The sequence below is a fragment of the Linderina pennispora genome (genome assembly GCF_002104995.1).
Source record: "Linderina pennispora strain ATCC 12442 chromosome Unknown DL89scaffold_1, whole genome shotgun sequence".
In the NCBI taxonomy this organism is placed as follows: Eukaryota; Fungi; Kickxellomycota; class Kickxellomycetes; order Kickxellales; family Kickxellaceae; genus Linderina; species Linderina pennispora.
The window spans coordinates 2,122,322-2,147,342 of NW_024468249.1; the positions used below are offsets into that span (position 1 = coordinate 2,122,322).

The 25,021-nt window shown below is 56.4% G+C and overlaps 17 protein-coding genes across 17 annotated transcripts; 8 read left to right on the top strand and 9 right to left on the bottom strand.

Annotated features, from left to right (window-relative positions):
- Positions 1-430: 430 nt before the first annotated feature.
- DL89DRAFT_243170 (NADP-specific glutamate dehydrogenase) lies at positions 431-2,014 on the top strand (the record flags this gene model as incomplete). The annotated part of the gene is made up of 1 exon (XM_040885029.1): positions 431-2,014. The coding sequence occupies exon 1, from the start codon at positions 668-670 to the stop codon at positions 2,012-2,014; it is 1,347 nt and encodes a 448-aa protein (XP_040747704.1). The 5' UTR covers positions 431-667.
- A 460-nt stretch (positions 2,015-2,474) lies between these two features.
- DL89DRAFT_273771 (uncharacterized protein) lies at positions 2,475-3,978 on the bottom strand (the record flags this gene model as incomplete). Its single annotated transcript, XM_040889104.1, has 3 exons — positions 2,475-3,283; positions 3,558-3,627; positions 3,976-3,978. 3 exons carry the CDS (start codon positions 3,976-3,978, stop codon positions 2,475-2,477), a joined length of 882 nt encoding a protein of 293 aa, XP_040747705.1.
- Positions 3,979-4,185: 207 nt separating this feature from the next.
- Positions 4,186-4,754, bottom strand: DL89DRAFT_264356 (uncharacterized protein; the record flags this gene model as incomplete). Its single annotated transcript, XM_040886208.1, has 2 exons — positions 4,368-4,754; positions 4,186-4,323 (listed from the first exon to the last, which is right to left on the bottom strand). Coding segments are annotated over exons 1-2 (368 nt in total), but the record flags the coding sequence as incomplete, so codon positions are not given.
- Positions 4,755-5,447: 693 nt separating this feature from the next.
- DL89DRAFT_290041 (uncharacterized protein) lies at positions 5,448-6,443 on the top strand (the record flags this gene model as incomplete). The annotated part of the gene is made up of 1 exon (XM_040890038.1): positions 5,448-6,443. One exon carries the CDS (start codon positions 5,448-5,450, stop codon positions 6,441-6,443), a length of 996 nt encoding a protein of 331 aa, XP_040747707.1.
- Positions 6,444-6,842: 399 nt separating this feature from the next.
- DL89DRAFT_204675 (protein transporter) lies at positions 6,843-7,169 on the bottom strand (the record flags this gene model as incomplete). Its single annotated transcript, XM_040884053.1, has 1 exon — positions 6,843-7,169. A coding segment is annotated over one exon (327 nt), but the record flags the coding sequence as incomplete, so codon positions are not given.
- Positions 7,170-8,395: 1,226 nt separating this feature from the next.
- DL89DRAFT_206497 (uncharacterized protein) lies at positions 8,396-10,768 on the top strand (the record flags this gene model as incomplete). Its single annotated transcript, XM_040884095.1, has 2 exons — positions 8,396-9,655; positions 9,788-10,768. Coding segments are annotated over 2 exons (2,241 nt in total), but the record flags the coding sequence as incomplete, so codon positions are not given.
- Positions 10,769-10,922: 154 nt separating this feature from the next.
- On the top strand, positions 10,923-11,659 carry DL89DRAFT_18005 (uncharacterized protein). The gene has a single exon (XM_040883884.1). The coding sequence runs from the start codon at positions 11,052-11,054 to the stop codon at positions 11,517-11,519; it is 468 nt and encodes a 155-aa protein (XP_040747710.1). The 5' UTR covers positions 10,923-11,051; the 3' UTR covers positions 11,520-11,659.
- Positions 11,660-11,888: 229 nt separating this feature from the next.
- Positions 11,889-12,566, bottom strand: DL89DRAFT_264358 (uncharacterized protein). The gene has a single exon (XM_040886209.1). The coding sequence runs from the start codon at positions 12,481-12,483 to the stop codon at positions 12,277-12,279; it is 207 nt and encodes a 68-aa protein (XP_040747711.1). The 5' UTR covers positions 12,484-12,566; the 3' UTR covers positions 11,889-12,276.
- Positions 12,567-13,990: 1,424 nt separating this feature from the next.
- DL89DRAFT_264359 (uncharacterized protein) lies at positions 13,991-14,388 on the top strand. The gene is given in 2 exon segments (XM_040886210.1): positions 13,991-14,134; positions 14,147-14,388. 2 exon segments carry the CDS (start codon positions 14,013-14,015, stop codon positions 14,280-14,282), a joined length of 258 nt encoding a protein of 85 aa, XP_040747712.1. The 5' UTR covers positions 13,991-14,012; the 3' UTR covers positions 14,283-14,388.
- A 72-nt stretch (positions 14,389-14,460) lies between these two features.
- Positions 14,461-15,689, bottom strand: DL89DRAFT_264361 (uncharacterized protein). The gene has a single exon (XM_040886211.1). The coding sequence runs from the start codon at positions 15,632-15,634 to the stop codon at positions 14,585-14,587; it is 1,050 nt and encodes a 349-aa protein (XP_040747713.1). The 5' UTR covers positions 15,635-15,689; the 3' UTR covers positions 14,461-14,584.
- A 389-nt stretch (positions 15,690-16,078) lies between these two features.
- On the bottom strand, positions 16,079-16,508 carry DL89DRAFT_264362 (uncharacterized protein). The gene has a single exon (XM_040886212.1). The coding sequence runs from the start codon at positions 16,460-16,462 to the stop codon at positions 16,271-16,273; it is 192 nt and encodes a 63-aa protein (XP_040747714.1). The 5' UTR covers positions 16,463-16,508; the 3' UTR covers positions 16,079-16,270.
- Positions 16,509-16,747: 239 nt separating this feature from the next.
- DL89DRAFT_264364 (uncharacterized protein) lies at positions 16,748-17,963 on the bottom strand. Its single transcript, XM_040886213.1, is given in 2 exon segments — positions 16,748-17,857; positions 17,877-17,963. The coding sequence occupies 2 exon segments, from the start codon at positions 17,924-17,926 to the stop codon at positions 16,819-16,821; spliced, it is 1,089 nt and encodes a 362-aa protein (XP_040747715.1). The 5' UTR covers positions 17,927-17,963; the 3' UTR covers positions 16,748-16,818.
- A 634-nt stretch (positions 17,964-18,597) lies between these two features.
- On the top strand, positions 18,598-20,775 carry DL89DRAFT_264365 (acyltransferase ChoActase/COT/CPT). Its single transcript, XM_040886214.1, has 5 exons — positions 18,598-18,888; positions 18,920-19,255; positions 19,308-20,250; positions 20,276-20,610; positions 20,642-20,775. The coding sequence occupies exons 1-5, from the start codon at positions 18,715-18,717 to the stop codon at positions 20,711-20,713; spliced, it is 1,860 nt and encodes a 619-aa protein (XP_040747716.1). The 5' UTR covers positions 18,598-18,714; the 3' UTR covers positions 20,714-20,775.
- Positions 20,776-21,110: 335 nt separating this feature from the next.
- Positions 21,111-21,536, top strand: DL89DRAFT_264366 (putative autophagy-related protein 12). The gene has a single exon (XM_040886215.1). It carries the CDS (start codon positions 21,123-21,125, stop codon positions 21,465-21,467), a length of 345 nt encoding a protein of 114 aa, XP_040747717.1. The 5' UTR covers positions 21,111-21,122; the 3' UTR covers positions 21,468-21,536.
- Positions 21,537-22,004: 468 nt separating this feature from the next.
- DL89DRAFT_264367 (uncharacterized protein) lies at positions 22,005-23,943 on the top strand (the record flags this gene model as incomplete). Its single annotated transcript, XM_040886216.1, is given in 5 exon segments — positions 22,005-22,024; positions 22,093-22,095; positions 23,387-23,421; positions 23,437-23,801; positions 23,827-23,943. Coding segments are annotated over 4 exon segments (153 nt in total), but the record flags the coding sequence as incomplete, so codon positions are not given.
- Positions 23,708-24,481, bottom strand: DL89DRAFT_18242 (uncharacterized protein). Its single transcript, XM_040883918.1, has one exon. The coding sequence runs from the start codon at positions 24,356-24,358 to the stop codon at positions 23,885-23,887; it is 474 nt and encodes a 157-aa protein (XP_040747719.1). The 5' UTR covers positions 24,359-24,481; the 3' UTR covers positions 23,708-23,884.
- DL89DRAFT_18202 (uncharacterized protein) lies at positions 24,482-25,007 on the bottom strand. The gene has a single exon (XM_040883912.1). It carries the CDS (start codon positions 24,875-24,877, stop codon positions 24,605-24,607), a length of 273 nt encoding a protein of 90 aa, XP_040747720.1. The 5' UTR covers positions 24,878-25,007; the 3' UTR covers positions 24,482-24,604.
- Positions 25,008-25,021: the final 14 nt, after the last annotated feature.

Here is a 25,021-nt window from a genome sequence, read left to right on the forward strand (position 1 = left end):
TACATGCAGACAATCATCCAATACATGGTGCTCCATCTATTGCCAGGGACAGGTGGGGCCACCACCCCTTTGCCTGCGCCAGCCGTTCCGTAACACACCAGGCTCCGGCACAATCCGGGCAGGAGAGGAGGCATATACAGGATGCATGCTGGCTGGCATGCGCGCGCGGGTATGCTGCCTGTGCGCAGAACAAGACGCAAGTTTGCAGCCGGGAGGGGTCAGTGCCCCAGGCCTGCAGCGGCCGGCAGCCACGGCGAGATTGGTCTGTGATAGGCAATCCACCCAGCTTTAATTTCGCTACTTTTTGTTTCAGCTGCTTGTTTCCTGGTCATGGCGAAAGCGTCAAATAATCTCGCCCGCAGCGGCCCTTTTTTCTCGTTGCGGGCCGTTGCCAGGGGGTGTGTGACGAACCTCCCCCAAACCTTGGGATTTCCGGGCGTCTTTATTGGCGCAAAATCGATCCAAAATGCCAGAAGCTTTGGGCGGTGGGGGCCTGGCGAGCTAGAGCAAGTGCGAAAGTCAGGCTAAGCGCAATATACTGGACGCGCGCTAGTCTGGATCGCGAGTATAAAACCCCGGGGCATTTCCCTAAGCGTTTCTAAAATTTTTCTCTACACCACAACCAAACCTCGACTCTTCACACCCATCAAAAAACACAACCCAAACAATGTCCACTGTTGCTGAGCAGATCAACGCTGTCCGCGCCAACATCCGTCGCCGCGACCCCGACCAGAAGGAGTTCCTTCAGGCGGTCGAGGAGGTCTTCGAGTCCCTCGCCCCCGTCTTCGAGAAGGACCCGCAGTACCTCGAGGCCTTCGAGCGCCTGGTTGAGCCCGAGCGCCAGATCGTCTTCCGTGTCCCCTGGATTGATGACGCCGGCAAGCAGCAGGTCAACCGCGGCTTCCGTGTCCAGATGAGCTCTGCCCTGGGCCCCTACAAGGGTGGTCTGCGCTTCCACCCGACTGTCAACCTGTCGGTCATCAAGTTCCTGGCCTTCGAGCAGACCTTCAAGAACTCGCTCACCACCCTTATGATGGGTGCCGGTAAGGGTGGCTCCGACTTCGACCCCCGTGGCCGCTCCGACCGTGAGGTCATGGCCTTCTGCCAGTCCTTCATGACCGAGCTCCACCGCCACATCGGCTCGGACACCGATGTCCCTGCCGGTGACATCAACGTCGGCGCCCGCGAGATCGGCTTCCTGTTTGGCCAGTACAAGCGCCTTGCCAACAACTTCACTGGTGTCCTCACCGGTAAGGACCTCGCCTGGGGTGGCTCGCTAATCCGCCCGGAGGCCACTGGCTACGGCTGCGTCTACTTTGCACAGAACTACCTTGCCCACAAGGGCGAGGCCTTCGAGGGCAAGCGCTGCATTGTGTCGGGCTCCGGCAACGTCGCCCAGTACACTGCTGAGAAGCTCCTGCAGCTTGGTGCTGTCCCCATCACCTTCTCCGACTCGAACGGTTACATCCTCGAGCCCAACGGCTTCACCCAGGAGCAGATTGACCACGTCAAGGAGCTGAAGAACGTCAAGCGCGTCCGCATCTCCGAGTACTGCGCCTTCTCGTCCACTGCCCAGTACTTTGCTGGCAAGAAGCCGTGGGAGGTTGCTGCCGACTACGCCTTCCCCTCGGCCACCCAGAACGAGATTGACGAGGAGGACGCCAAGGTCCTGGCTGCCAACGGTGTCAAGGGTGTCTTTGAGGGCGCCAACATGCCGTCCACCAACGAGGCCATCGAGGTCTACAAGAGCGCCGGCTTCATGTTCGGTCCTGCCAAGGCTGCCAACGCCGGTGGCGTCGCTGTCTCTGGCCTCGAGATGGCCCAGAACTCGCAGCGCCTGCAGTGGACCCGCCAGGAGGTCGACGACAAGCTCGAGAAGATCATGAAGGACATCTTCAACAACTCGCTTGTCGCTGCCGAGCGCTACGGCCTCAAGGGCGACATCCAGGCTGGTGCCAACATTGCTGGCTTCATCAAGGTTGCCGACTCGATGATCAGCCAGGGCTGCGTCTAAGTTTCCTTCTCCCCGACCAAACCTTGTCCATTTAGCAAACTTTAATCTCCCAGTTTTGTACCAAAAAATACTCGCATTCCAAAAATCAAGATCAAAAAATAGCGCAGCTGATGTGCTTCATGCGCTGCTGGCGCCAGCGCAACGCCAGGTCAAACTCATGCGCACCGCAGAGCTCGGATCTCAGCAATTGCTTTTTTGAGCTACGTGCATGCGACTCCCCCTGAGACCCCTTAAATTAACGAGTATCGCCAGCGCGCAAATAACCGGCATTTCGCTTGTGCTTTGTAGGACGTGAAGATGGACAGGGCTCTTATTGCACAATTTTAAACAACTTATACACTGCAAAGCAACATTTTGCGATGGGGCAAAAAATGTGGCGGGGTGCCACCTCGCAGTCTGGTATTGGGTAGTCGGAACGTTATCAACGAGAGCCTGCGCCAGCAAGCAACACGCTGGAGATTTACTCCTGGGCGCGCTTGAAGGCCTCGATCTTCTGGCGGACGCGGTCCTTGCGCTGCTTCGAGTTGAGGGCAACACGGTTGAAGCGCTTGTACGAGCCAGCAGCCTTCTTCTCGGTGGGCTTGGCCGACGGGTCGGCACGGATGGCCTTGTGGGCCGCGGCGTACATGTCCTCAAGGTCGTCGGCGGAGACACCGGCGGCGATGAAGCGCGAGAACTGGCGCTTGTAGCGGTCCTCGTCCTCCTCCTGGAGAGTGCGCATGTAGTCGGCGACGTGGCCACCGTAGATGTAGCTGCGGAGGGTCTCGGCATCGAGCTCCTCGGACTCGACATCGAAGCCAGGGAAGCGGCGCTCCGAGTGCGGCACGAAGATGCCACCGTCCGAGGCACCCTTCATGGCGGCGAAGACCTTGGCACCGGTGGTGGTGCGCTTCAGACCAACATCAAGGAAGGCCTTGAACGGGCGGGGACCGTCCTCGATGGCCTCGACCTCCTGGACGGAGCCGTCGATCTCGGGGAAGCCCTCGTACTTGTCAGCGAGGCCAACCTTGGTCAGGGCGCGGCGGGCGACCAGGAGACCAGTGGCGTAGGCAGCAGCCCAGTTGGTCAGACCAACCTTGACACCGTAGCGGGGCAGCTCGTGCGAGTAGGCGGCGGCCAGGACAACGTCACCGACGATCTTGGCGTACACGATCTGGCAGATCACGTCAGTGTTGGTGAAGCGGACGACCAGGCGGTACTTGGGGGCGTTGTACTTGTTCTTGGCCTGAGTGACCAGGCGCTTGCGAGCAAAGTAGTCGGTCTTGCCCTCTATAATGCAAACAATGTCGGAATTGGGTTTAGTTTACATCGTCCGAATTCGGCCGTTCAAACAGGCACCAGCATACGCCAGCTGCGGCGAATTCGGCAGGCGGGGGATCGTCTTTGGTCAGATAGGGGCGAAAGATTTGATCATCACCAAGAGCACGACTCGTTGGAAGGCTCCTGAAACTCGGATGAACTATACTTTTATACATCATCACACCAGAGGGCTTGCCCCGCCCGCGTCAAAGCACTGCGCGTCAAGCAGATGAAATATACGTACCACGGCGACGACGGTACTTGACCTGGTAGCGCTTGAAGTAAGCCTTGTTCTTCTGCTGCTTAACGAACGGCTACAAGGTGTGCGGATTTGAAATTCGGCGTCGTCTGAAATTAGCAAAAACAGCATCCCGCCAGGAGTTTAATAACGAAAGCCAACAGAGTCTTCTGCAGTCTGCTCTGATGCTGCGTCCTCTCCCCCGCTGCGATCTCCGATGCGTACCATGATGGATGCGAATAAAAATTTCCTTAGATACCCCGCTGGACTAATAAAGAGAAAGATCTCAGCCCGCTCCCTGAGTCGCACTAGCTGGTAAGCCCAGACGCAAACTGCGCCGCAGAAAAAGTTTGATAATATCAACAGATCACCAGAGCAGCTGCGACCTATTAGATCAGATCAAGACCACCGGTCTGAGGCTTGCCATGGCAGCATTTGCCAAACAATGACCTGCTTCTATGTATATGGTGCCGTATACGTGGCGCAAGACCCAGATATGCTGAGAGCACAAACAATGCAGGCCCATTGTACTGACAATACATAGAAATGTGGTTTTTTTTGGAGTGCTTTATATTAAGGAGATGGATGTACCAGGAGTTAAGCTTTCTAGTAGGCAGCATAGGCGTTGTGGACAGGAGCGTGGTACTCGGGGACAGGAGCGTGGTAGACCGGAGCCGGGGCGTGGTACTCGGGGACAGGGGCGTGGTAGACCGGGGCAACATAAACCGGGGCAGGCGCGTGGTACTCAGGGACAGGCGCGTGGTACACGGGGCGGGAGCATGGTACTCCGGAACCGGGGCGTGGTACTCGGGCTTGGGAGCCGGGGCGTGGTACTCGGGGGCAGGGGCATGGTACTCGGGGGCAGGAGCATGGTACTCAGGGACAGGAGCGTGGTACTCGGGCTTGGGAGCAGGAGCGTGGTACTCAGGGGCAGGAGCATGGTACTCGGGCTTGGGGGCGGCCACGTAAGCGGGCTTGGCCTCATAAGCTCCCTCACCAGCGAGGGCAACAGCGACAAGGGTAGCGACGGCAGCGAAGGTCTTCATGGTTGATGTAATTACGTGGGGTTAATGTGTACTCTGGGCAGAGAGTAATGGAGAGCAGTGAAGAAGCAAATGAGGAATGGCTATGACAAGTCATTTCCGGGACCGGACTACCTTCCAGCATTTATATGCGACTTGCTGGCTGCCATTGGAGACCGGGAGCGGCTCGAGTTTGCACTTTACAGCCTGCTCACAACAACAGGTTGTGTTGTGCGAATTTGCTCGGGCTATTGACTATATTCTCGCAGCCACTGCGTTGCGCAATAGTGCCACTGGTCTGTGTTTGCGTCTCACGCAGATTCCTTGCCAGGCAAGAGCCATATTCACAGTGTTTGCGGCTGGTTGGCAGCAGCTGGCCAAATGTCGAAATGGCCGCGAGGATATTGTTCTGTGGGGAAGGAAAATGCCAGCGGCTTATGCTGGCCAATTCCACCATGTACACTAGCGCAGTGAATAAACCCCTTGGTCTATATTGTCCTGTAATATAATCGCTGGCAGTCTACTAAATGGTAAACAAGAACAAGCAGCTTGGGCGCTGGCTGTTGATATTGGAAGATCTTGCGCCACACATATTGACCTATGCACTATTCCCGATGCTCCAGCTGCAGAATATGTGGCGCGAGAATAAGGATATTCGAAACGGCTCCTTAGGACACAGCATACTAGCCCGTAGACCGAAGGGGTTTGTGTATGTTTGCCCTTCTTCACCCTCTTTGCCAATCAACCAATTCCATTCACGTCTCCCCTCTCCCTACCTTTACGAACCCGAACGAAACCCGCTTGCTCATTGCGATACCTTCGTCACGACCCTTACGACAGCCAAACAAACATGCGCTTATTTGCGATTCCTACCATGGCCTTGGCCATGGGACCAGTTCTAGCACTTCCAACTCCTCAGGATCCGTTTGCAGCAGTGGCAAACGGCCTGGAGGCTTCGATTTACGCAAATGTCGCGGATGCACTTGCGCTAGACCCGAGCCTTGAGGCAGCTGGATACCTACCTCAGCCACCTGTGCCACAGGTTCCATCTACCATCCCTGGATACGAAGTAGCTGCTACTCAGCAATTCCCGGGTACTGCAGTTCCTGCTGCATATGATTCGGCTGCCCCGGCGGCACCAGCTGCTCCTGTGGCTCCTATGGCTCCTGTGATTGCGGGCACCACTGGCTATGCCGCTGAAACGCTTCCTGGAGCAGTTCCCGAGGAACAACTTACTCCTGATATCTATGCTCCGGCGCCCGCACCCATTGACTCTGCACCATATGGCGCTCAGGCCGAAGCTCCTGCTCCTGCTCCTGCCCCAGTCCCGTTGCCTGTGCCAGTTGCCGCCCCGGCTCCCATTGACAAAGCTGCATATGCAGGTGGTCTTAATACGCCTCTATATGCTCCTGAGTCGCTGCCTGCCCCACTCAACACTGCCGGTTATGATACTCCTGCTCTGCCAGAGGTTCCTGCTGGCTATGCCGCTGGTGCTCCCTCTGTACCTGTCGATGCTCCCGAGCTGCTACCAGCCCCAGCTGGCAACGCTGCTGATATTCCCCACCAACCGTATGGATCTCTAAATCCTGAAAGCCTGTCGTACTCCCCACCTGCGCCTGCTGTCCCTGGAGACGTTCCTACTGGCCAGATCCCAACCGGTCCCATTGCGACACCTGCAGACTACAATACTGCGGGAGAGAATCCTGCAGCATACCCGGACAATGGTGGTGCTAATCCGTTCAACTTCTTAATGCAAGGGCTCACTGATAGCTTCAATGGCTTGGTTAATGGCCTTTCCGGATACGCCAGTGACCCGGTGCCTGTCGACGACAGCATACCTGTTGCTGCCCCAGCCGTCGCTGGTTCCTGAGTGCGTGCATGCTGAACAATAAGAATTAGTTTTTTGTAAAAATGTGTTCGTCACACCCGGTATCTACCCTTGTTTCTACCCCGTGTTTTCCTCGTTCTAACTATGTTTCTACCATCGTCTCAATCCTGTTATCACAATACATGTCTTTCACAGCATTTATTCATCGGCAACCTCCATACAGGTTTATGATCTATGTCCTGCAATAGCGATCACGCCTGGCACATGTTTTTTTTAGATTTTATACACGCATTACTGGCTCTTGCCAGTTTCGTCCAGCTTCGCTTCTGTCTTTGCCTTCTGGCCCTCACTGCTCTCCACTTTGGCTCCCTCGGTGGCAGCCTTCTCCGCAGCCTGCTTTTCAGCCATCTCCTGCTCAGCCTTCAATTTCTCCTGGGCCCATTCCATCTCTATCCGCTCCCTAGCGCGAATGACCTTTGCTTGCAAGTAAAGCGAGCCGCCCTTCTTCGGATCGTTAGCAGCAAACAAATGCTCGTACTTCTTTAGCATCGACTCCTTGTCGTTGGCGTCGTCCAGGTTCAGGATCTTCAGTGACTCATCAACTGTGATTCCTGACGCCTTTGTCATCTTGTCGCCGTCAGCGACTGCCTTCATGTTGCCAGCGGCGGCGCGCGCGGCCGCAGAGTTTATGTTTGCCTGTTTGTAGGCGTCAACAAATGCCCGGCCGACAATGCGTGTGCCTGTGGCAAGCATGTTAATAATTGCCTTCGGTGCTGACATTTTTTTTATCGTGCCTTAGAACTGTAGCTAGTGAAAGGAAAGGTGCAAGAAGAAAGGAAATGGTACGAAGATAAGAGCGGGTTCGGCGAATTGGCAGCTGTGAAAGTGCGAAAAAGTGTCGCTCTCGGTAAGATTTTTGGACTGATCGGCTCAGTTCCCGATTGACAGCGAGCCACGGCTCTGCCATCGAGCAGGCATCTGGTGTGGTCTGCATCACGACGTCAGTCGCAGAGAAGCGCCTGGGCGGGTCGCCAAAGCGGCTACGTATTTTTGCCCTCTTTCTCCACCGAATTTCCACGCATTTTCAGCATTCACAAAAGATGGCTTCAAAGACAGAGGCGGCCAAAGTCAAGGCAATTGCCGACACGCTCCGCCGACAGATATTCATTGGCGTCGAGGCTACAGCCGCGCAAGAAAATGCAGCCAAAGCAAGCTCGGGCGGGCAGCAGCCACGGCGCGAGCGACTGCTCAATGTGCTGAGCGTCATGGAGCGCGACAGCACCAAGGGCTCGAGCACAGCCAAACCACGTATCTTCTGTATCACCGTAAAGCGGAACCGTAAGCTGCGCCTGCATAAGGTGAAGATGAACGGCAACATTGCGGTAATTAGCAAGACCTGGGGTGTTGACGACGTCAAGGTGATCGAGTTCAAGGAGCCGACGCGATTCTCGCTGCACCTGAGCCACAAGTACGACCTCACGTCGGCTGATGCGACACTCGTCGAGGGGTTCGTGCTGATGCTCGTCAACTTTTGCAACAAGTATTCGGCCAAGCCGCCAAAGTACATTAACACGGTGTCGGGCGGTGCTGGCGGGCCAGTGCCGGCTGGTGGTATGGGCAACAATCGTCCCAAGACAGCATATGCCAAGAATGTGCAGCAGCAGCAACAGCAGCAACAGCAGATGCCTGGCACGTCTCCGCACACCCCACAGCTTGATGCCAGGGCATTGGGGAAGCAGCAAGGAGTGGGTGCGAATGGTGAAATCGCGTCGAGAAGTGGCTCAAGACAGCCGCAGCAGCAACAACAGCAGCAGCCGCAGGCGCGTCAACACCACAGCCGGATGCCAAGCGAGCAGACCGCAGTGATGCGTCGCATGACAAAGTACGTTGCAGACCATGGGGGAGATGTGTCGGCGTTAGTCCCAATGGGCGCCCAGCCATCCGACGGAATGCCGGAGAACATCATGGACACCATTGGATTCGACGATGACGGGGATGACGCAGAAGAACTACTACTCGACGAGGCATTCATGCTGTCTGCCGACGAGCTGGTCGGCGATTTTGGATGGCGTGCCAACATCGATGCTGCTCAGCTCGAATCGCGCTTACTGGGCGAGCTGCACAAGCTCGAGTCAGAGAATGTGCTGGATATGCTGGAGGCTGACAAGCAAGTACCAAAGATTGTCAAGGAGCTCGACCAGGCGATTGCACATCTGGAGGAGATGGACGAGATGCTGCGGTTCTACAGCCTTGAGCTCGAGTCAATGGACGATGATGTACGCAAGATCCAGCTGGAGAACGAGAACCTGAAGATCGAGGAGGAAAACCAGCAGCGGCTACTTGTGGAGCTAGAGAAGATCCTAAAGACCATCACACTATCGGAGGAGGAGCTGCAGACTTTGCGAAACGAATCTCTCGAGACCACCTCCGGCATTGAGCGTGTCGAGCGCGTGGCGGCCTCGCTGAAGCGCATGCTAGGAACAACGCCCAGCGGAAATCTCGGTGGGCTGGAGGCTACCCATGAGAAGCTGAAAAAATACGAGTTTTATAGCTCCAACTTTTCGACGCGTGTGTACGACTACCTCAAGGTCATGTTCCAGTTCAAGGTCGACGGTGTCATGAACGACAAATCACGTCTTGGCGTTCGTGGGATCCGCCTGCTGTCTGGTCCTGATCCGGTACATAAGGAAGTGATCAAGTATGTTGGACTCACACTCTGGCTCAAGGAGGCGAAGCCCTCAGCCGACAAGGATCTGCAAGGCTTGTACCTACAGTGTATGAACCAGCTATATACCCGACAGACCAAGGAACTGGTGGACTCGTGCCGACCGTACTTCTTCCGCTACCGCCATGATGTGAGCGCCGGCGGAACCAATCCGATCGCCGAGTTCTCATTCTCAACCAATGTAGGTGCTGTCTCTGGTGCCCCTTCCACTGCATCCAACCGTAGACTCAGCCTTGACGGCATCAGCGGCGCAGCCCATATGGCTCTGGCAGGAGTTTCGAAGAGTGGCAACGATGCCAGCACAGCGGGAACCATGGGCGTTACCCCGAGCAGCGAAATGCAACCTGCCGAGGCGTTCGCCAAGGCGGTGAAGAACGTCGTTGCCAACGTGATTGCCGAGCAGAACTTTGTGTCGGATCTGTTCCACTACGTACCCGCCGCACACATCCGTGCTGCGCGCCGTGGTCAAGCAAACGCTGCAGCAGCATTGGCTGGAGACAACGGTGGTATTGACGATATGCAAGTCAAGGTTGGCGAGCACATTACCTTCTACAATTGGGTCACACAGAACGTTAGGCCCGTCGGCCACTGGGATGCACCGCGTACCAAGCTCGACTCAAAGGGTGTGGTTAGCAGCACTGTTCACTTCGGCACCGTCAAGGAGGTCAAGAGCATGCTGGACTTGCTGTTTGGAAATCTAGTCTCCCAAGTCGACTCGATGGTCGACATGGGCACGCGATTCGACCCGTCACAGGCGATCGGCATGCTTGAGGTTGTGTGCGAAGCGCTTAGTTTGTGCCGCGGCAGCGACCAGGGGTTCCTGCTTAACATCCTGGAAAAGTGCCATGACAAGCTTGAGATGATCTTCCAGAACTTTGTCTCAGAGCAAGCACGCGCCATTGAAGCTACAAAGTTTGTGACCAAGAAGCGCGTTGGCGCGCTGCCTTATGCACGGATCTTCCCGAAATTCGTTGCTCATATCGAGGAATTGATTGGTAACAGCAGCTCGGAGGCACGTACAATCGTCGACCGGGCGTATGGCCGCATCTCGCGACTTATCTTCGATTCGCTGGACTCGCAGCTGCGTGAGGCCGAGCGGAATGTGACGAAGCACTCGGATGACAAGGATGCGCTGAAGGAGCAGCTCAACACATACGTCATGCTGCTCGAGAACCTGTTTGTTCTGCTTAACGGCCTACAGCTGTTCCGTACGGGCACTGCCAAGCCGTACTTCAAGCCGACATTGGACCAGTACATTGAGCAGGCACAGACCCTGCAGCGTAAGGTGACCGCAGCCTATAACCGCGACATGCTGAAGCGGCCGATGGGTAAAATGCTTGACTTCTTTGATGCCGTTGAGCGCGCTCTGGCGTCGAATAGCAACCCGCTGAACCTACCGAACCTGAGCAAGTCGCAGCTTAAGAAGGTGATCCAGTCGCACAACAGCAGTGCGATGCGCGAGAGTCTGAAGCAGTTGTATAAGCGTGTCGAGAAGCACTTTGTCAACGAGCCACGCCTGAAGCCAATTGTGTGGAAGGCGATGACGGAGGATGTCATTTCCAACTACCAGCGCATTGTGACGTTGCTGGCCAGGGCGTACCAGAGCACCAACATCACGCTTGAATATACTCAGGCCGACCTCAAACGCTGGTGCGATGAGCACTAGAGCTTGAGCTACCACTTAGTCTATTGCCCCTCCTAATTAAAATGTATTTTCAGTCTACAACTCCCAACATGATGGCTATATGAAAGCTGTGAAGTTGGAAATTGGGTGGCAGGCTGATTTAGAGATATGAAGTCTCACCACAATGGGTGCACGGAGCTGGACGCCAGAGTCAGGAATTATGTTTGCGGTGTGACTGGCAGAGCCAGTGCGGTAGTATGCCTCTCGCGCCTCTGTCTGGCGCCGGTTGTCTGCTGCCAATATGCGCACGCCTTGGGCTCTTCGGTGGATTGTCGAGCTGCCCCGTGCGCCGAGTCTGCACGTGCCCACTGCTGGTCCACCTGAGCTCTGCGACGTTTTCTGCTCAGCGGTGCTGCCGACCCGGGCCATGCGCTGTCTGCTGCGAGGTCAGATGGGGTACCTTTCAGCAAGAGAAAGCCAGCAGCAGCAGCAGCAGGGGCATCTGGCGAATGGGGTGTGTGTAAATATCAGCAGCGCGTGCAGCGAAATTGCTCCGTGCCTGGAATGCCCACTGTCCCTGAACAGGTATCCTCGGCGCTGCCGTCTCTTATCGCGCCTGCGATCTAGCCGCCTATCGATGCCTGCTCCTGCCGCTCTCTGGTGCACTCGGCTCTGCTGTTTCATCTCTGTCTGCTCACTGCCGCCCCCTGTCTTTCGCCTGGTCCTCCATTGCGCTGCTGGCGCTCCTGTCTTGTTTGCTGTCGCCTGATGTCATGTTTACCTCCTGTCTCCACTGGGCTGCTCAGACAGGCTGCAGCCAGGCCGCCAGTGTGGGTCCAGAAGGAAGAAAGCGACGCAGGTCATGGATGCGATGGGATGATGGGAGGCAAGGGAGGATCCGGATCTCTGCCAACTCAGAGGAGCGCATGCCTCAGTGGCCGGGAGCAGACAGCAGAGGCCGGGAGCAGACAGCAGAGGCCAGCAGCAGCCAGCAGAGGCCAGCAGCAGCCAGCAGCAGCCAGCAGCCTGATGCTGCTCGGCACCGCAAATGTCAGGCGTGTGCGGTGCCGGCCAAGACCAGCTGACAGCTGCCGCGCCATGTATTCGGAAGCAGCGTTGTTCTGCACTCGGGTACCTAGGGAGAGGCACCAGTCAGCAACGGCAAAAGGGGCTAGTGCAGAATGGTGGTGTTCCTGAATCTTCCACTTGCTTAGCGCCAAACAGCCGCCTCCTCCACCTCTCCACGTCTACACCGCTGCTGCCACTGCGTATAAATACCGCTGCATCAGCGCCGTGTTTTTTTGCCTGTGTCCAATGCCCGATTAACCACTGCCCAGACTCGCCGCCTCATCCACCACCTTCCAGTCTCTCACCTCTGCCATTGCCATTCTGTCTCAGCTTCGTGCGCCTTGACATCTGCTTTCCCGAAGTTTTTTTCCAGCAACCACACACTGGGCTCCACCGCTTTGACAATCTCCCGCGCCGCTCCGCCGTAGCCTGGGTCAATCGTCCGACTTTGGGTTCGCCTACCTCGTCTGTGCGGGAAGCCGTATCTTGTTTCCACTCTGGCACACTCGGCACAGCAGCCATATAGTGACAGCAGCAGCAGCAGCAGCAGCAGCAGCAGAAATACTAGCAACACTAGCAACACTAGCAACACCAGAAACACCAGCAACACCACCAGCAAGCCCTCGCTCGGTCCACACAACTACTCGATCGCCTCCCAGACACATTTCATCGACAGTGCGCTTCGAATGAACTCGTAGTAATCCCGAGCCCCGCTTCCCCCACCCCTCCTCTCTCCAAGCAAACCACCCCCTTCTTGTCCTGCACTGCCAGCCCGCTTTCCCAGACAATGGCCCTCGCCCAAACTCCATCTCTGCCGCAGGCACACGTAGGAACACCCGCCGCATGCGATGCCGTGCGGTACCCGGCGGCCCAGGACACACAGCCCACAGGCACCGCCGCGGCTATCAGCCTGCCATCCGACGTTATCGATGCCATCGCAGATGCCTTGATAGCAATCGATGTGGGTGCAGCACATGCCACGGCTACATCACCATCGCCATTGTCGCCGCATGCGTCGGTGCAGCGCCTCTGCTCAGCCGCCAATCAGACACACCGCGCGCTGGCGCTCACTGCCGACGCACAGCGGATTCTGCGGATGCTGGCACAGGTCAGCCGCCACTGGCGCCAGGTGCTGCTGCACCGGGCCTGGCGCTCGGTCGAGCTCACTGGGTCCGCCAGCCCCGACGCCCAGACCATCCACGCTTTTGCCGGCGGGTGTGCGCGTCGGCTGGCAGTGCCATGGGGCGCGATGGCGGCGCCGGTCTCATGGCTGACTCAGGCTGCTGATTCCGGCAAGCAGCTCGAGTTCGTCGGCGTCAGCCTCGACTCGGCGCGCCAGCCAGACCGCCCCCACATTGACCGGCTCGACGCGATCTTTGGCACCCAGGTGTGGCCACGCGTCGAGCACCTCGACATGTCGTTCATGCCGCTGATCTCGTACCACGGCCTGGCTGCCCACATCCAGCGCACGATGCCGGAGCTAGCCACCATGCGGATCGGCGGGTATGTGCCGGCCACGGCGCTGGCCGATATCCTCGGATCCAGCCTGCACCTCAGGTCGCTGGAGATCTCGGCCAGCGTGTGGGCAAACAGTGGTGGGTCGGTCAGCACGCTGCGTCGCAGCTCGGCGTCGTCGTGGAGGTCGTCGACGTCGACTGTGGTGCCGCCTGCATTTGGCGATGCTGACGACGCAGAGGCAGCTGTGACCAGCACACCCAGCGATGCCGATGGCGACCGTCTCGAGCCGTGCTCGTCGCTGGACACGCTGGCAGTAACAGGCGAGGCACTGCGCGCACCCCCGGTTCTGTCGTTTGCTGTCAACCACGCTGCAACCCTGACCACGCTGCATCTGCTCGAGAGCGACTACAAGATCATGAGCATGCTGCGGGTTGGCCGCGTTGACGAACGACACCAGGTATCGGTCGAGTACGGGTCGTCCATCATGGTCCTGCGGCGCAACACCAACACCGCCAGCACCACCAACACCGCCAGCACCACCAGCAGCGGCAATTCAATGACAGTTCGCAGCAGCATGTGCTGGACAGCCCTGCGGTCGCTCCACATCCACCAGTACACAATGGCGCCGCGTGAGAACACACGGCTGTGCATATCGGCACGCAACATGCCGGCACTCGAGGAACTGGCGATTGGTAGAATGGAGCCGTGCGACAGCCACCACCCAGCACCCACCGCAATGGATGCATCGCAGGTGCCGCAACTGCGTGGACGGTTCGCCAAGCTGGTCCGCATTAAGGCGCCGGTGTTTGACATTGGGTCGCTGCGCGCGAATGCTCCGGCGCTCAGGTATCTCAGCATCACTGGCACAGGCACAGGCACAGGCGGTGGATCCTCTGATACTGGTGCGCTGATGCTGCCGACTGGCAACGACATCCGGTCGCTGGTCTCTGCTGGAATACCGCTGCAGCGTGCTGTCATCTGTGGCCAGATTGTCCCATTAAGTTAGTAGCTATGCATCTTGGCCATGCATACACCCTCAATATCAATAATCTAGTAATATGAACGATCCAAAGCGATGACACATGTCGCCATTAAATACCACCTGACAAAACCTGTGGTATGTGGGGTTGGCCCCATGAGATGCATGTGTGATAGTAATTTATTTTTAATAACACATTGAAAGGCATGTACAGGATGGTTGCCTAATGATGAATGCAATAACAAGAGAAACAGCTCGTGGCCACGCATTGAATGTACAGTAGAGCAGCCAACTACTGAGCATATGTGTGAAGTCCCCGAAATGTCTGGTCAGATGGATATCACACTGACGCGAACACGCCCATCGGAGTCGCATATTGGGCGGCTGTTCTTGTGTGTCGAATGTAATAGTTCCTTGTACTCAACGAAGAGTTTCATTCCGACTCCCTGCGATGGACGTACTCCACCCTTCGGCAAGACAACCTGGGCATGATACTCGGTGGGGTAGGCAACATTCGAGATAGCAAGCACAAACGGTCCATTTATCACATCCCTGCCGCGGCCGACATTGTGAAGCCATAGTCCAGTCCACGTTTCGCCGTTTGAGAGACTGAATTTCTTAAGCAAACGAAGCTTGCACTTGACTCCGTGCAGCTGGAACGTCTCACTCATTGCATCCGGAATAAGACAGTCTAGGCTATTGATGTACCAGTGATATGTCTCGTACGGACGATTCCTTCCACTATTCGGCAGCCAGTGATCTCCAAAAGTACGTGTGTCCAGTACGCTGGTCTCTGGGGCGAGGTGCTCGAAGGCAAATACGTCAGCCTTGTACTTGTTGTAAATATCATCCAGGCGGCCTCGAATATTGTATCCCTCGCCGTCGTTGCTTCCGTATACATGTCGAATTCTGGTATCAAATTTGGCGTTTCCTGGAAACACCGCATTATCCAGGGTAGCAAAGAATGCCAAGCCTGCGATCTCAAGCATACGTGGGTCGTTGCTCAGCCGCGTAATGTGCTTTGTTAGAATCATCTTTTCTCTGTGTGTGCCTCGAGTTCCACGCTGGGTTGCTAGATATTCATGCACCAGATGAAGCATGCCAAACTCATCTACTTCAGAATGGTCGTTTCTGTGGTTTCCCTTGCCACTGCTTTCATGGCGTGAGATTTGGTGTGGGTAATGGGAGCCTATCTGATAGTATGCGTTACCTGAATTGCCCTGTCGACCAACGGGCTCAGTTGGCTGTTGTGTTTGGGGCTGCTCGTCATTCCGCACACCAACACCAAAACCAAATATCCCAGCTGCCCTGGAAGAATAATCAGCAATTTGGCTGCTTTCCATGACCCTGTGTATGTGTTCTGGGTATGTTTGGTCCATTAGAATTGCGTGAAAAATGTGTGCTGATAAAGAGTAGTAAAATATTGTGTAGAGAGGATAGGGGGTATGATTTTTTTTTGGAAGGGCGGCTGTTGCGCATTTATATAATACATTAGGCTGCGCGAAGGTTGCAATGCACCTATTATTAACCTGCACTTCATGCCCAGACATAATTTTCTCCTTTACCAAGGCTTTTCTGATCAAACCTGTCACAGGGTTCTCCACATGCGCGGTAGATGACTACCCATCTGCGGCCACAACCTCCCCATCCCAGACACATCAGCCTTCTGCTGCGGATTGGACAGGGAGCGTATCTCATAATGCGGCGCACGCTTCGGTATTTTTAACAGCCTGTCTGGGTACAGCAATGCGGTATTTGTGAAGGCACTTTAAAAGACGCAGTTGAATACACGCACGCTGGTATTATCGCCTTCCAGGCTGTACTTTTTTCTTTTTTGACGAATGAAGACGTAGGTATTGAAGATTAGCAGGCTGGTTGTCATAAAATGCCGCATGATCATGCGCTTTTCATATTACCAGAACGAAAAGGAGCAATCCATATTATTGGCATTACCTAAAAGGCAAACAACAGAAAATAATGCTACAGTGTATTAGCTGAGCGGATACATGGGCTGCTCACAGTAGCCATTCATGCGGGATCAACATCTCTATGGCATCTACGTGCCATTCGCTTGCAGTCTTAGGAACAGCCTCAAGGGTAACAGGCACAGTAGCTGGGAGATGCATTCGATAGCCTGGCCTCTCAATCACAGGGGCGGCAGTAGCGATGGAGAAAAGTGTATAATGTGCGAGTGTCAGTAGATTCATGGTTTTGGTGTTAGCTATAAATGTGAGATATCGGGTAGCAGGGTGGTCCAGCTAACGACCTTTTATAGTCCCTTTATACATACAGAAGCTTAGACTATATTAGCTAGGCTGAGCCCCACGAACGAGTGAATGTTGGCTGCTGAGCATACAGCTAATTAGCCAGTGCACAGCAACGGGTGCCCATGTATGCGATCATTGGGGGATAAGTGAATGTGGCCACAATGCTCATTGTAGAGACTGAGGAGGGTAATATAAGAAGTGGCTCCTGTCAATTAATTTGAGGGCACTATTGAACATCGGGGTGTATACGTTTTTCAATGCCAAGAAACAGAATATCTAAACAGTGCTGGTAACGCCTATTTCTCCTTGGTCTTGTTTTCGTCGTCACTATCCTCCGAATCTGATGGTGACGACGACTCGGATGAGCTCGACGCGCTGCTCTCAGAGTCACTAGCCTGGACCGCAACGGGGATGTCGAGAATCGTAATCTCGTGGTTTCCAAGTCGAGTTGGCGGTGCTGAATAGACAAAGAACGTCGGGAACTCAACAACTGTCTGGTATACAAGCTGGGTATGAAGCGGCTGGCAGGGGTCAATGCGATAAAATGTCGGCTTGTTTGCTGGTGTGTCTTGTGCCTTGATCAGCCAGGTAAGCTCGGTGACTGCGCTAGTGGCAAACTTGGCCTTGATGGCATCCAGTGTTGGCCGAGGGATGTTCGATTTGAATATATGCTCACTGCCGTCGTCGGAGGGCAGACTGATCTTGATAAAGTCCTGCTTAGCACGCTTGCGTGGGGGAGGACGTGTATCGGCAGCGCTCGAGGTTACAGTGTCAACCGGCTTCTTACTATCGCTAGAGTTGAACAGCAGCAGGCGCTCCCACAGATCCCCAAGCTGGCATACATCGTGGAAGCCGGTCTCGATCCATTTGTCTGCCACGCCCTCCAGCTCAGGCACCGAAACCTCAATGGTCCACACTAGCCGCGAGTGTGACTTTGACCACAGCGTCTTGTTCTGCGCATGTCTCTGGATTCCGGGGCTCATATACCGAATACTCACATTGCGGTTCACCCGGGCACGCGTCACGGTATTCTTTTGCGTCAGGAGTGAGGGTAGTAGCGCCAGGCCTGCTTGCTGCATTGGCTTTCTGCCCTTGCTTGCATTGCCTGTAGGCACACCTTGCTCCTTGACGAGGCGGGTCAGGTTATCGTGGTCGCGCGAAAGCTCCTGCAAAAAGCCATAGTCGCTCATCAGGGTGTTGGCGTCGTATTCGGCTCGCTTAACAAACTTTGTGCGGTCGCGCTGGCCGCTGCATCCAGTCTCCTGCTTGTGCTCCTTTGAGCAGGCGGCCGAGCATGTGCGTGCCATGCACCCGGGGCATTTGTACTTTGCATCGCTGGTCCGGCACTGCTGACACTTTTTCCACAACCCGCTTCCGCTTCTCACCTGCTTCGTGGTCTGACATCTGGATGGTATCGCAATTGGGATGGGGCAGGTAGGTGTTGGTAATACGCGACCTAACCCCTCCAAGAATTTCAGCTCCGGAATTTGGAACCGCGAGGGGAGAGTGCCTGGATATGGGGTCCACTCGCTAAAATGCCGGCCGATCCGGCTTGATCATCCCACCACCCACTGCATCCTTCACAATATGTAGCAATTCGAAGCATTTTGGGTATTAATAGAATCCCAAGCAAACTTGTATTAGTGCACGGTCAGGTGCAGGCGCATTGGCCTGGGTTGGTGGAGAACTGGAGTGGCACTCGATGGAAAAGACAAGCAGGCAATCGTTGCAGCAGCGAGCATGGGGACATGTGAGCGCCGCTGCAAAGGCCGGTATCTGCTTTCACATGCCTACAGGTGTTTGAACACTTGCCTTATTCACGCGAACGCGGCGGTCGGAGCTTTATCTCTCGGGTGCACCAGACGCACCAGCGGAGGACAGCAATTCGCCGGCGCATTTGAAGAGATTTTCACCTGCAAAGTGGCTCCTGCCACCACCCACCCACACAGGGCTCGAGGGGTCTATTCGCAGCTTGCGATCATGTGCCAGCGAATTGTTTGCTAGATGCATTGAGAGGGGGCGCAGAGGTATATAACTGAGTGCAGTAGCCGTGCACTCGAAGAGACTTGCTCCCCCACGCTTTTCTCTCTACTCCCTCGGTCTGTTTCATAAACATTATTCTGCGTCTCTCCGACTATCGTCGTATCCCAGCCCATCACACGCACTTACACGCCATTCCTAAGACACCATCAATGAGCGCAGAACCAAGACCGCACATGCTCTCGATGCAGAGCAAGCTCCCGCGTCTGCCAATCCCGCCGCTTAAGCAGACAATCGACCAGCACCTTGCGGCCATCGCCCCAATAGTCGGAAGTGACCAGGCGGCGCTTGTGGACTCGCACAAGCGGGCAACCGAGTTTCTGAAGGTGGCGGACCGGCTGCAACAGCGCCTGATAGCCTACGAGAATGACGCAGCCAAACAGCTGGCTCGAGCGGTGGTGGTTCGATTATGCGTATCTGAGCTGGCGCGAGGGCCTGTGCATCAACTCAAACTACTGGATTGCATTCGTCGAGGACCCACATGCCTACGGTCTGGCAACGCCTGCCAGCGTCCTGGTACCAAGCAACCCCGAGCACCGCCAAGGCAAGGTCTGGGACAGCCGCGAGTACGGCGAGTTCCAGATCCGGCGCGCGGTAAAGTTCATCCAGAAAACCCTGGACTTCAAGGACTTGGTTGCCGACGGCAGAATCCCAGTGGACATGACTCGGGCTGGTCCGCTGTGCTATGGACCAGTACACCCGGATCTTCGGCACGACGCGGATTCCGCGCATGGGCTGCGACGAGATCCGGCAGGACAAAGTCACCACAAATGCACGTACAATCACTGTGATTGTGGAAGATCAATTGTACAGCGTCGAGGTGTACGACAGCGCCGGTCACCGCAAGCTTGATGGTGATCTCGAGGCCGAATTGTTTGCTATCACGGCTGACGTCACCGAGCGCCGCAGTACCGGCGACCTGGACCCGGCTGTGCCTGTGCTGACTGCGGGACACCGCGACCGCTGGTCGGATGCGTATGCGCAGCTTGAGAAGCAGCCACAAAACAACGCAACGCTGCTGGCTACGCAGGAGTCGCTGTTTGCCGTGTCACTCGACACCACGTTCTGCGACCCGCGTGGTTCAATCAATGCCCACCAGCGCTGCTGCAAGTGCCACGGTATCCAGCCTGGCCACAACCGCTGGTACGACAAGTGTGCCAACTACATCATTGACCGCAATGGTGCTGTTGGATACAACGGCGAACACTCGCCCTGCGATGCACTGATCCCGGCGCTGATGCTGGACTTTGTCGCGAAACACGTCGCTCCCGAGTACATCTCACCGACAACAAAGAGCGTGGGCACTCCCAACTACCAGCCGCACATCCGGCGCCTGCGGTTTACAGACGTGCCCAACAGTGTGACTCGCCTAATTGAGGATGCCAACAAGGAGCTCGTCGAGTCGGCCCGCAACAGCCAGAGCCGCCAAATCCGATTCATGAACTACGGCTCCGACTGGATCAAGCGTGCTGCCAAGGTCAGCCCCGATGCGTTTACCCAGCTGGCCCTGCAGCTGACATACTACCGCCTCCACAACAGCTTTGCTGCTGTCTACGAGACGGCCAGCACTCGCCAGTACCTGCATGGTCGCACCGAAGCCACCCGCTCGCTGACCTCAGAGTCTGCTGACTTTATGCGGGTCATGACCGATCGTGCCTCAAGCTCACTTGACAAGTATGAAGGCATTGGTCCGTGCTGCCAAGAAACACCAAGCCGTTTCGCGTGCTTCGTCTTCTGGAAACGGCATCGACCGGCACATAATGGGTTTGCGGCTGGCATACAGGCTTCTGGATCCGCTTCCTCAGGAGAAGCCCCTGACAGAGAACGAGAAGGATACCATTGAACGGTTCTTTAATGATCCAGCTCTGGCCAAGTCCACAAAGTACCAGCTATCGACCTCTGGCCTGATTCCTGCTTACTACTTCACCCATACAGGCTTTGGCGCTGTTGTTGCTGAGCGAGGCTACGGCATTAACTACATGATCGAGCCGCGCTGCATCAAGTTTGGCACAGAGAGCAAAACAAGAGAGGCCGGCAATGGGTCCGACGTGCGTCCAATTTGAACTCACCTTGCGCCAGGCGATGCTTGAACTCAAGATCATATGCGAACAGGCCAACGAGATTCTGCCTGGCGATGGGAGCCGTCTGTAACATGCTTAGGGTATTCTGCTAGCACATAGCACATGGTATTTAGCAACAAATTCTTATAATGCTTGTACGCCTACTGCATGATGGCAGAGGAGTAGATGCGCACAGGTGGACATGCCCTGAGGATGGCCAGTACTCAAAAAATGAGTGATATTATATTACACCATACCACTTTGAAGTCTCCACATGCACTCAATTCTATATCGTCTACCATTTGAGTGGTTTATAAAGAGTCAAAGGACAGCGTCTAGTAGGAGATGTGTAGCCAGCTTACAAGAGACTGCCCACCCAAAATAATAGGGGCATCATCACAACGTTTACAGATGCAGGTGCCATTTTGCGATTATCACAAAGTCGAGCATAACCTCTTTGTTGAATACTTTACATCTACACAACGCCAGTTTGCATCTAAATGGCCAGCACATCAGTCACTAGTCCGACCGGATCTGTGCGGTCGACCAGCACACAGCCCGACTACAACTCTCCAAACTTGAAAATAGTTGTCCGGTTCCGCAACATTGGGAACGCACCGATTCTGAAGCAGCCTGTGTTTAAGATTGCGACGTCTCAGAGGATAATTACGCTAACAAAGTTCTTGCGCGCGAAGCTCGATTGCAAAGACAGCGACACTCTGTTTCTCTATGTGGGCACAGCGTTTGCGCCTGCACCTGATGAGACTCTGGGTAACCTCGCTCGGTCATTTTGTGTGGATAACTCGCTTGTATTCTACTACTCTATGGCACCTGCCTGGGGTTAATTTTGCAAACCGCTGTGCTGTACTTCTCTCGATATCTCAAATACCATTAAATAGCTTTTCTTACTATCAGGCTGAAATTAGTTTACTCGTTGAGTGGAACAATCTGGCCACAGACGACAGCACGCTGCAACGGTATTCCGGTCAGAGACCAGTGACTGGATGTCGTTGCCAGTCGGCAGCATCGACGGACCAGTATCAGAGGATCCCGCCGGCCTGTGCCTGTGATGTTGAGATACCTGAGTGCCGGAGCATTCGCGCGCAGCGACCCAATGTCAAACACCGGCGCCTTAATGCGGACCAGCTTGGCGAACCGTCCACGCAGTTGCGGCACCTGCGATGCATCCATTGCGGTGGGTGCTGGGTGGTGGTTGTCGCACGGCTCCATTCTACCAATCGCCAGTTCCTCGAGTGCCGGCATGTTGCGTGCCGATATGCACAGCCGTGTGTTCTCACGCGGCGCCATTGTGTACTGGTGGATGTGGAGCGACCGCAGGGCTGTCCAGCACATGCTGCTGTGAACTGTCATTGAATTGCCGCTGCTGGTGGTGCTGGTGGTGCTGGCGGCGTTGGTGTTGCGCCGCAGAACCATGATGGACGAGCCGTACTCGACCGATACCTGGTGTCGTTCGTCAACGCGGCCAACCCGCAGCATGCTCATGATCTTGTAGTCGCTCTCGAGGAGATGCAGCGTGGTCAGGGTTGCAGCGTGGTTGACAGCAAACGACAGAACCGGGGGTGCGCGCAGTGCCTCGCCTGTTACTGCCAGCGTGTCCAACGACGAGCACGGCTCGAGACGGTCGCCATCGGCATCGCTGGGCGTGCTGGTCACAGCTGCCTCTGCGTCGTCAGCATCGCCAAATGCAGGCGGCACCACGGTCGACGTCGACGACCTCCACGACGACGCCGAGCTGCGACGCAGCGTGCTGACCGATCCACCGCTGTTTGCCCACACGCTGGCCGAGATCTCCAGCGACCTGAGGTGCAGGCTGGATCCGAGGATATCGGCCAGCGCCGTGGCCGGCACATACCCGCCGATCCGCATGGTGGCCAGCTCCGGCATCGTGCGCTGGATGTGTGCAGCCAGGCCGTGGTACGAGATCAGCGGCATGAACGACATGTCGAGGTGCTCGACGCGTGGCCACACCTGGGTGCCAAAGATCGCGTCGAGCCGGTCAATGTGGGTGCGGTCTGGCTGGCGCGCCGAGTCGAGGCTGACGCCGACGAACTCGAGCTGCTTGCCGGAATGGGCAGCCTGAGTCAGCCATGAGACCGGCGCCGCCATCGCGCCCCATGGCACTGCCAGCCGACGCGCACACCCGCCGGCAAAAGCGTGGATGGTCTGGGCGTCGGGGCTGGCGGACCCGGTGAGCTCGACCGAGCGCCAGGCCCGGTGCAGCAGCACCTGGCGCCAGTTGCGGCTGACCTGTGCCAGCATCCGCAGAATCCGCTGTGCGTCGGCAGTGAGCGCCAGCGCGCGGTGTGTCTGATTGGCGGCTGAGCAGAGGCGCTGCACCGACGCATGCGGCGACAATGGCGATGGTGATGTAGCCGTGGCATGTGCTGCACCCACATCGATTGCTATCAAGGCATCTGCGATGGCATCGATAACGTCGGATGGCAGGCTGATAGCCGCGGCGGCGCCTGTGGGCTGTGTGTCCTGGGCCGCCGGGCACCGCACGGCATCGCGTGCGGCGGGTGTTCCTACGTATGCCTGCGGCAGAGATAGAGTTTGGGCGAGGGCCATTGTCTGGGAAAGCGGGCTGGCAGTGCAGGACAAGAAGGAGGTGGTTTGCTTGGAGAGAGGAGGGGTGGGGGAAGCGGGGCTCGGGATTACTACGAGTTCATTCGAAGCGCACTGTCGATGAAATGTGTCTGGGAGGCGATCGAGTAGTTGTGTGGACCGAGCGAGGGCTTGCTGGTGGTGTTGCTGGTGGTGTTGCTAGTGTTTCTGCTGGTGTTGCTAGTGTTTCTGCTGCTGCTGCTGCTGCTGCTGTCACTATATGGCTGCTGTGCCCAGTGTGCCAGAGTGGAAACAAGATACGGCTTCCCGCACAGACGAGGTAGGCGAACCCAAAGTCGGACGATTGACCCAGGCTACGGCGGAGCGGCGCGGGAGATTGTCAAAGCGGCGGAGCCCAGTGTGTGGTTGCTGGAAAAAAACTTCGGGAGGCAGGTGTCAAGGCGCACGAAGCTGAGACAGAATGGCAATGGCAGAGGTGAGAGACTGGAAGGTGGTGGATGAGGCGGCGAGTCTGGGCAGTGGTTAATCGGGCATTGGACACAGGCAAAAAAACACGGCGCTGATGCAGCGGTATTTATACGCAGCGGCAGCCAGCGGCGGCAGTGGCAGCGGCAGCAGCGGTGTAGACGTGGAGAGGTGGAGGAGGCGGCTGTTTGGCGCTAAGCAAGTGGAAGATTCAGGAACACCACCATTCTGCACTAGCCCCTTTTGCCGTTGCTGACTGGTGCCTCTCCCTAGGTACCCGAGTGCAGAACAACGCTGCTTCCGAATACATGGCGCGGCAGCTGTCAGCTGGTCTTGGCCGGCACCGCACACGCCTGACATTTGTGGTGCCGAGCAGAATCAGGCTGCTGGCCTCTGCTGGCCTCTGCTGGCCTCTGCTGGCCTCTGCTGGCCTCTGCTGGCCTCTGCTGGCCCCTGCTGGCCTCTGCTGGCCTCTGCTGGCCTCTGCTGGCCCCTGCTGGCCCCTGCTGTCTGCTCCCGGCCGCTGAGGCATGCGCTCCTCTGAGTTGGCAGAGATCCGGATCCTCCCTTGCCTCCCATCATCCCATCGCATCCATGGCCTGCGTCGCTTTCTTCCTTCTGGACCCACCCTGGCGGCCTGGCTGCAGCCTGTCTGAGCAGCCCAGTGGAGGCAAGAGGTAAACATGACATCAGGCGACAGCAAACAAGACAGGAGCGCCAGCAGCGCAATGGTAGGCCAGGCGAAAGACGGGGGCGGCAGTGAGCAGACAGATGAAACAGCAGAGCCGAGTGCACCAGAGAGCGGCAGGAGCAGGCATCGATAGGCGGCTAGATCGCAGGCGCGATAAGAGACAGCAGCGCCGAGGATACCTGTTCAGGGACAGCGAGCATTCCAGGCACGGAGCAATTTCGCTGCACGCGCTGCTGATATTTACACACACCCCATTCGCCAGATGCCCCTGCTGCTGCTGCTGCTGCTGCTGGCTTTCTCTTGCTGAAAGGTACCCCATCTGACCTCGCAGCAGACAGCGCGTGGCCCGGGTCGGCAGCACCGCTGAGCAGAAAACGTCGCAGAGCTCAGGTGGACCAGCAGTGGGCACGTGCAGACTCGGCGCACGGGGCAGCTCGACAATCCACCGAGGAGCCCAAGGCGTGCGTATATTGGCAGCAGACAACCAGCGCCAGACAGAGGCGCGAGAGGCATACTACCGCACTGGCTCTGCCAGTCACACCGCAAACATAATTCCTGACTCTGGCGTCTAGCTCCGTGCACCCATTGTGGTGAGACTTCATATCTCTAAATCAGCCTGCCACAGTTCACAGTCACTTGCCCCTAGTGTGACTGGCC